Below are 9,260 nucleotides of genomic sequence, written 5' to 3'. Positions count from 1 at the left end.
CATGCATGCACGTCTAATTAAAAAATGGGTCGACACCGGGAATATATCGAAATACACAAACACACCCAACTCACAAGTATAGGGTTTCTTACTTCATTCATTTCAGCCACATTAAACACAATAGATACATATTTTCAACTTTTTATTTACGGCAATAACTTTGATTTTTTCCTGATTTGGATTTGGTAAATACAAATTTGTGTTCATTTTTTTGGTATATGAATTTCTCAGCATATGTTTTGCAAAGAAACCTCAATACGTAAAGGTAAATGGATCTAGTGTTATATATGCTTTATAGTTAGTAAATATATACCTTCAATTTTTGTTCAAAAAAAAAAATACCTTCAATTGTTTCTAGTTTCTACCTATTTATTTATGTGGACATACATTAATTAATTAAGTTTTATAAAGCATGGCCCTTATTCTCAAAAATTCTAATGTTTCATCAGAATACCAAAAAAATGTCAACTTATGCTGTATGCATGAAGACTAAAAAGAAGAAGCTCAAGATCTTACCTTCACCGGCGGCGAGATTGAAAAAAAGATCAAGAATGTTAGGGCAATAATCTAAACAAGCCGGAGAGCAAAGCTTAGTGGCGAATCCTGCCTCCATCATTGCGTCCGATGAGATCCCTACGGTTTTCCGATCAACACCACAAGCGGCTACACACTCATAGCTCTCCACGTGGTCTACAATTCCTTCAACCTCCACCACGGAAGTCCGGCAAGTGTATTCTCCGGCGACGTTAGCTGTCTCCAATAAACATCTTTTTCCGGAAGCCGATATCGAGAACGCGCACATACTAGTGGGCAGATTCTCGCAAATGATTTCTTCCCCTACAATTATAGGAAAGCCAAAAACATAAACTGATTAAGAAAAAGAATCAAATGTCAACATAAAAGGATAGTATTTCATATGGTTATCTTAAACCGGTCATGTAGTTGGTCAAAATGTAAAATTATGGTTCTTTGATGTAAAGACTGAGAACTTGTCTAACCAAGAATGATTTTTGAAAAAAAAAAAAAATTGGAATTGACATGAGTGAAACAAATGGAGAAGATCATATTGAACTTGATCATGGTTCTAACAATTGGAGATATATATACCGTAGATGTATGTATACGTACCTAAAGCGGCATGGAGAAGAGATGAGAGAATGAGAAAGACTGGCAATCTGAGGGAAGAATAAGACATTGATTGCTTCTGGTTTTTTGTTGATTCTTCTTCTCTTTCTTCTTTCTTGATTTATAGGGGTTTAAAGTTTGATGTTGTCAAGGGAATAGAAGGCGTATACCGAAGAAGATGTTATGGGAGTTTGTGAGTATATATATACAAGATGCTTTATAAAATGATTTTTGTATTTAATTATTATTTTCAATATATATACAGTACACGATGGTTTTTGTCAACAGTAAAATTATATTTTTATAGTAGTTGCAATTTTTTGTACTACGTTATGTGATTGGTCATTTCTTTTTTTTTTATCAACAATTGGTAATTTCTTTTCATTTTAAAACTGAATTAATGAATTGTTTAATCCATTACAAGTTCATGGATGTCTCTATAATTATATGTATTTACTACATTTCGGTAAATGATCAAAACATCATAGACTGAGTGCTTATTGATTTCAATCTCCAAAGACTGAGCGCTGGAAGTTCATATACAGAACGAACAAGGCTTCTGTGTCGGCATTCACATAGCTTATATGAAAAATATCAATTCTATTAAAACATCAACATGTTCAATTATTTTAATATAATTACTAAAATATTTTATTAATCATTTAAAAAATATTTTCCACAAAATATGATTAAAAACATAAATATAATTAATAAAACACAAATATATATTTTTAAAAAAAATATAAAACAAAAATATATCCGCTTTTTTTGAATGACGGATCAAAATTAGTTTTTTCCTTAAAACTTTATGTTATATACTTGTCTTTTGTCTTGTACCAAAAGTTCTTTTATGTTCTATACTTGTCTTTTATCTTGTACCAAAAATTCTGTATTGTTTCGATTTTTTATTATTGATAGCTTCTTGTCTTTTGTCTTGTACCAAAAATTCTGTATTGTTTCGACGTTTTATCATTGATAGCTTCCTATCCTCTTCCAGTTCGGTTTTGAGACACAAGATTTGGGTCCCAACCTCTTCCAGTTCGGTTTTGAGACAGAGAAAGATATGCAAACCATCCTATCCAAAGCCCCTTTCCACTTTAAAAGGTGGATGTTGATCCTGCAGAAATGGGAACCTGTTGTGTCGGATAGCTTCCCTTCACGCATATCCTTTTGGGTACAGGTCCATGGTATACCACTTCACTACTGGACAGATGGTACTATCAACGCCATTGGTGCTGTACTTGGACCTATTGAAAGCCGGGAAGTGAACAAAGCTAGGCTTCGGGTACAAATAAATGGTTTGAGACCATTAATTATGTGTATGGACCTCGAACTGCCATCGAAGAAGATCGTAGAGATAGTGCTGGAGTATGAGCACTTAGAAAAGCACTGCTTTTTCTGTAAGTCCCTGTCCCATGAAGATGGAGACTGTCCTGCTCGACCTCTGGATAGGACTAACCCTGGAGACAAAAGGCGCCTAGATATCTCTCGTCAAAACACTCTGGAAAGCATTGAGGAGGGAAGGAGAAGGCAAGCTGAAAGAAAATTCACTCGCAACAACGAAGGCAATACTCATAGCGGAGCTCGCTGAACTAACTACAAGGGACCAGATTCAAGGATCGATGTCTCTGATCCCAGACACCCATCGCGTCAGATGTCTGAAAGAAGCTCAGGATGGGAGGAAAATCGTCGTCGCTATGATGAACGATATAAACCAAGTATGGAAAGATCGTTTTCTCGAAGATCCCCGAGCAGAAACTCACACGACAATGGGCCAACGGGCCATGTCGACAACAACAGCAGAACCTTCTCGAGAGGATCCTCTCAGGTTCAAAAACGGGGAGGAAGAGATACAGATTCTCATGTGAACAAGTCTCCACCGATATCTTCAGACTCAAGGAACCGTAGGACAATCTTGCCTACTCAGAAGGACTCAGCAACAGCTGACAAAGCTACTAGCGAGGACCGCAGACCAGCAAAGGAGAGACTCTCGGTGAATACGCTACGGATTACCAACACTGATCAAAGAGATGTTACTGAGACGAGTTTCCTCTCGGCTCTGGCACCTGCTAGATACTCCTCTCAGCTGATAACGACTGTAGCTGTTCAACCTGCTCAGATATCGCCTACCTCTGCAATGGTGACAAGACAAAGCAGTCGTTTAGCAGCTCGACTCTCAGACCCTCGTTCGGGAACAGACACAAGTCATGAGCGCCCCTCAGCAAAGGAGAGACTGTCGGTTCAAACTCGCAGAATAAGCAATGAGAGCCAACAAGTTCTCTTCACTGAGTTGGAGGAGCCTCAGGATATGGATACCCACATGAATAATGACGGAATCCTTCCAGAACTCAATCTATCTACTATTACTCGTCCATCGAGTTCCAATATTTTTGAGACGGGAAGACTAGGCCTCTGTGAACGATCCCCTATTCGTACGCTCAGTGAAGACAGAGTGCATGTGTCCTTACGCCTTGGATCTATTGTCTCAGAGTCGGAGTCAGGGAACTCAGACCTGCATCATCATTCTTATCTCCCTGCTCTCTCTAAAGCAGAGGGGAAAAAGAAGATGACAAAAGCTCAAGGGAAGAAGCGCTCAGCTCATACGCCACCAAAAGCTACTAATGCAAAAAGAGAAGAGTTACGAAGCCCCCTACTCCACCTCGAAGGAAACTTCTTTTGGATGCTATTACGGCTGGAGGACGAGGACTTTCGGGAGTGTCTCGTGGTACACCTAAGCGGCCAAAGATAGTCCCACCTGTGACTAAGAAGGGGAAGGATTTTCAATCCCCCCAATCTTCTCTTCCTTAGCATGTATTAGTTGGAACTGTCAGGGAGTGGGGTCCCCCTTGACAGTCCAGCGTATCCGGGAGTTCAAAAAACGAAACTCCCCAGCAGTTCTATTCCTGATGGAAACCAAACGACAAGATGAGGACCTCTTCAGACTTTTCAGGAACTCCGAACTCTCGAACCATTTCACAGTGCCGCCAATTGGATTAGCGGGAGGACTATCTCTTTCCTGGAAGGACGATATTGAGGTTGATATTCTTTTCTCTTCTGCTAATATCATTGATACTCGAATAGAGGCTCTTGGATCTTCTTGTTTTGTCTCGTTTATTTATGGCGCGCCCCAAGCGGCAAACAGACCCGCTTTCTGGAGAAAACTAATGGAGTTAGGAGAAGGCAGAGATGACTCTTGGCTTATCACAGGTGACTTCAACGACTTGTTAGATAACTCCGAGAAAGTGGGAGGCCCGAAGAGATGGGAAGGATCTTTTCTCTCTTTTCGAAGCTTTGTAGCACAGATGGGATTATGGGACCTGAAACACTCTGGTAACCACCTATCTTGGAGAGGAACTCGCTATTCGCATTTCATCCAATCGCGATTGGACCGAGCTATGGCAAACTGTGCTTGGTTTGAACAATTTCCAGCAGGAAGAAGTGAATACCTCCGCTTTGAGGGCTCGGATCACCGTCCGATTGTGGTCCATTTTGATGTCACACGCAGGAAGAAAAAAAGTTTGTTCAGATTTGACAGGAGGCTAAAGGACAAGCCTGAAATTTGGCAGCTGGTATCTGAGCACTGGAAGAGCGACCCACTTGAGTCGGTACTCTCAAAAATTGGAAGAATCCGAATCAACATCATCAAGTGGGTTCGAGATCAGAACGCCAATAGCAACTTGGCCATAAAGAAGACCCAGGAAGAGTTGGAAAAAGCCCTCTCCAACAGCGAACCGGACCAGGAGAAAATAACAACACTCACCGCTATGCTAGAAGCTGCTTACAAGGAGGAAGAACTCTATTGGCGTCAACGGAGCCGTATACTCTGGTTACATAGTGGCGACCGTAATACGGGTTTTTTCCATGCAACTACTAGGGGCAGGAGAGCAATCAACAAAATCTCAGTGCTGGAAGATGATGATGGGAAGGCTATCTTTAAGGAAGAAGACATTGTCGGGAACATCACAAGTTTCTACGAGAAGATCTTTAAGGCTCAAATGAGTGATTCCTCTCCAGTGGTACAGCAAGTTATCTCCCCATCTATTACCACAGAGGTGAACCAATCATTAATCGCCCCTCCCTCGGCTTTGGAGATTAAGGACGCTCTCTTCTCGATCCACCCGGATAAAGCTCCGAGACCCGAGAGATTCTCAGCCTGTTTTTACCAATCTTTTTGGGATGTTATTGGTGAAGAGGTCACTAAAGATATTCAGGAGTTCTTTGCTACGGGCAGCCTGGATACCCGACAGAATGCTACCCATGTTCGGTTAATTCCAAAAGTAACGGGAGCTCGGAAAGTTGCAGAGTATCGTCCCATTGCTTTATGCAATACTCACTATAAGATCATTGCGAAGCTTCTTACTCGACGGTTACAAGCTCTACTACCCGAGCTAATCTCCGAACAACAATCAGCATTCGTAAAGGGTAGAGCAATCTCGGATAATGTTCTTATTACACATGAAGTCCTCCATTACCTACAGCATTCGGGAGCTACGGTTCGATGCAGTATGGCCATTAAGACGGATATGAGCAAGGCGTATGACCGCATCGAATGGAACTTCCTTAGGAGTGTGCTCAAGCAGTTTGGTTTCCATGAAATTTGGATCTCTTGGATTATGGCCTGTGTCACCTCAGTGTCTTACTCATACCTGATAAATGGAACGGCACAAGGCTGTATCATCCCCTCGAGAGGGATTCGACAAGGAGACCCATTGTCGCCGTATCTCTTCATCCTGTGTACGGAGGTTCTATCGGGGCTTTTCAGGCGAGCACAAAGTCGTGGTGACATTATAGGTGTCAAGGTTGCGCGAAACTGTCCAGCCATCACCCATCTCCTCTTTGCGGACGATACAATGTTCTTTTGCAGAACGGACGTTAGGAGTTGTGCAGCTCTGATCGGAATTCTCAAGCAGTACGAGATGATCTCTGGCTAGCGCATAAACCTGGATAAATCATCTATAACCTTTTCAGCTAAAACACCCGGCGAGGCTAAACGAAGGATCAGAGAGCAATTTAATATTCATAAGGAGGGGGGGATAGGTAAGTACTTAGGCCTACCAGAACATTTTGGTCGCCGTAAGAGGAATATTTTTGCTGCACTGGTGGATAGATTGCGACAGAGAGCCCATAGCTGGACATCGAGGCAGCTCTCCGGCGCGGGGAAAATGGTATTGTTGAAATCAGTTCTGGCAGCCATGCCAACATACTCGATGTCGTGTTTTAAGCTGCCTCAATCTTTAGTCAAGCAACTCCAGTCGGTACTTACTAGATTCTGGTGGGATCTATCCCCTGAGATCCGAAAGATGTGTTGGGTCTTATGGGAAAAACTGTCGATGCCAAAAAACGCTGGTGGACTTGGTTTTCGAGAGATTGCCCAATTCAACGGTGCGCTCTTGGCCAAACTCTCGTGGAGGATACTGAAAAATCCCAACAGTCTACTAGCGTTGACCCTACTAGGGAAATATTGCCATTCGACCTCCTTCTTGGAAGCCAACACACCAAACGGAGCTTCACATGGCTGGCGACGCATTTTGATAGGTCGCGATTTGCTGCTGCAGGGAGTAGGCTGGGCACTGGGTTCAGGTAACTCGGTTAACGTGTGGTGTGAACCATGGTTATCGACAGACACGCCCACAGCTATTATAGGTCCTCCGACACAGGTATCCCAAAATTGGAAGGTCAGTGAGCTGATTGATCCAGTATCTGCAGATTGGGACCTGAACAAAATAAGAGGGTTAGTACCTCAATATGAGGAGGAGATATGTTAGCTGGTACCTAGCTCCTTTCTACTTGAGGACGAGCGAGTCTGGTTACTCAATGCGACGGGTGCCTATACAACAAAGTCAGGATACGCCTTAGCGAAATTGTGCAAAGGCGAGCAGGAAACTCAGAGCTTCAACTGGAAGAAGTGTATATGGCAAGTGAAGACTTCACCCAAAATCAACCATTTCCTATGGAAGGCAACCTCAAAGGCGCTCCCAGTCGGATCACTGCTCGAGAGTAGAGGTATTGCGGTGTCACCAGTTTGTAAGCGATGTGGAGCTAGAGAGACGGAACTCCATGTTCTTCTCCAATGCCCTTTTGCGGAGCGAGTGTGGGATCTAGTCCCCTGTGTGCATAAACCATCTCCTTTAATCATAACTTCTGTCACGTCCCTACTACAAGAGTGTTGAAGAATGATTCCCCTTCCTCCTCTTGGCCTAGGGAGTACTCCCTTATATCCCTGGATCCTATGGACCCTGTGGACAAATAGGAATAAGTTGATCTTCGAAGATAAACACTTCTCTGAGGAAAATACGGTGCTTAAAGCAATGCAGGATGCTAGAGCTTGGCATTTGGCGCAACCCGTTGTAGATAAAGTAACATTACCACGTAATGTGGTTCTCGTGTATCATGTTCCCCCTTTAGCTAATTCATATACTTGGTCTGTGTACTCTGATGCAGTTTGGAACGCGTTTACCGGTAACTGTGAGCTTGGGTGGTGTCTACAAGACGCTAACGCCTGCTGTGCAGAGGAATCTTCATCTCACCGTCGCTCTGTTCCCTCGGCTCTTGTGGCTGAGGCTCTGGCGGTTAAAGCTGCAGTGAAGGCAGCTATTGTTTCTCACGTCAGGTGCATCAACGTGTTTTCTGACTCGAAGGCCCTCATTTTGATCTTGAAATCTCAGGCGCAAAGTGTGGTCTTGAAAGGGATTTTGCATGATATCAGTATCATGTCTTCCTCTTTCGAATCTATCTCCTTTAATTTCATTCCGCGTTTAGCAAATGTTGTTGCTGATTCTCTAGCTAAATCAGCATTGTACTCTCTTGAAGCTGCTTGACTTCCTCTTGTATGACTATTCTGTTTCTGGTTTTTATTATAAGTAATTCTCGATCAAAAAAAAAATTATTGATAGCTTCTTTCCTTTTGGTCATTTAGACTTTTCCTCGGATTCTTCAGAAATTCGCTACATGGTACTATTATATAAACAAATACTTTTATTTTGTAAATTGGCATTTTTAATATTCCAACGAATGTATCAAAGACGTAGACTATTCTAAACAATTAGTTGATAGTTTTTTTCATTACAAGAAGAGGTAAGAATTACCTATATCAGAAGTTGATATGTCACAATCATATGAATTGATAATAATCTGCAAAATTTGAACTGTTTTGGAAAAATTAGTAAATATTTAGGAAATATATCATGAACAGTCTCCTAAAAAAAAGAAAATTATACAAAAACCACACAAAATATATGTGAACCGATGTCAACAGAAGTCACTAAACAGAGATATTGGCTACAGACAAAGAACATTGATCTACAAACAAGCAAAAATCATTGACTATACAAAGACTTTGGTCATGATAAATTTATTAAATATGTATTAAATTTTCTAAAATAATTTGAAAATCAATTCAAAACAATATAATAAAAAAATTTATTAGCTAAAAAAGTTACTAAAATAGAGTTTATTGTCTACAAAACAGAGACCATTGATCAACCAAATAACAATACAAACAAACAAACACAAGTCATTGGTTGCATAGAAATATTGTAATTGGCAACAAACAACCACAAGTCATTGGTTGCATAGAAATAATGTTTGTAAGAGCTTTCCTAATAACATAATCACTCAAAATTAAAACAAAAAATTAAAATAAAGAGCACAAAACTCATTCACGTTAGTTATTCATTGATATTGTGATTTGAAAACAGAATAATTGGTTTAATTGAAAAATTTCCAAACCAATTTGAAAAGCAATAAAAAATGACAATAGAGAAAAACGATGAATAACAGAAACTTTAATGATGCCGATCGATAATACGACATCGTTGAAGCTGAGAGAAATCGTTGAAGCTGGACAAATACGGAACTGATGATGGAACCAAAGTAACTAAATTTCGACGAATCTTAAGGAGACTGTCGAAGCTAAGGAACGACGGCAAAACTAAGGAACAGACAGAAAAGATGATGGCAGAGCTGAGGAACGACGAAGTAGAGTAACGCTATAGCTGATGACAGCAAGATGAAGGCAAGCGCCGGCGAACACCAAACATTGATGATTGATTCATTTTTTTGTTATTTCTTTTAATTTAATTATAGTTTGGAGATTAGTGAAATAGATATTTAAATTTCTAGCTCCGAAAACTTAT

General features: G+C 40.8%; 3 protein-coding genes across 3 annotated transcripts; 2 read left to right on the top strand and 1 right to left on the bottom strand.

Moving 5' to 3' along the window:
• Positions 1-405: 405 nt before the first annotated feature.
• Positions 406-1,266, bottom strand: LOC108829785 (uncharacterized). The gene is made up of 2 exons (XM_057001744.1): positions 1,129-1,266; positions 406-837 (listed from the first exon to the last, which is right to left on the bottom strand). Exons 1-2 carry the CDS (start codon positions 1,193-1,195, stop codon positions 470-472), a joined length of 435 nt encoding a protein of 144 aa, XP_056857724.1. The 5' UTR covers positions 1,196-1,266; the 3' UTR covers positions 406-469.
• Positions 1,267-2,233: 967 nt separating this feature from the next.
• On the top strand, positions 2,234-2,716 carry LOC130507031 (uncharacterized protein At4g02000-like). Its single transcript, XM_057001743.1, has one exon. It carries the CDS (start codon positions 2,234-2,236, stop codon positions 2,714-2,716), a length of 483 nt encoding a protein of 160 aa, XP_056857723.1.
• Positions 2,717-6,287: 3,571 nt separating this feature from the next.
• On the top strand, positions 6,288-6,890 carry LOC130507030 (uncharacterized mitochondrial protein AtMg00310-like). Its single transcript, XM_057001742.1, has one exon. The coding sequence runs from the start codon at positions 6,288-6,290 to the stop codon at positions 6,888-6,890; it is 603 nt and encodes a 200-aa protein (XP_056857722.1).
• The last annotated feature ends 2,370 nt before the right edge of the window (positions 6,891-9,260 follow it).

The sequence above is a fragment of the Raphanus sativus genome, unplaced genomic scaffold (assembly GCF_000801105.2).
Source record: "Raphanus sativus cultivar WK10039 unplaced genomic scaffold, ASM80110v3 Scaffold3924, whole genome shotgun sequence".
Taxonomy (NCBI): domain Eukaryota; kingdom Viridiplantae; phylum Streptophyta; class Magnoliopsida; order Brassicales; family Brassicaceae; genus Raphanus; species Raphanus sativus.
Note: the sequence above shows the minus strand (reverse complement) of the source record. Positions and strands in the feature narration are given on the sequence as shown.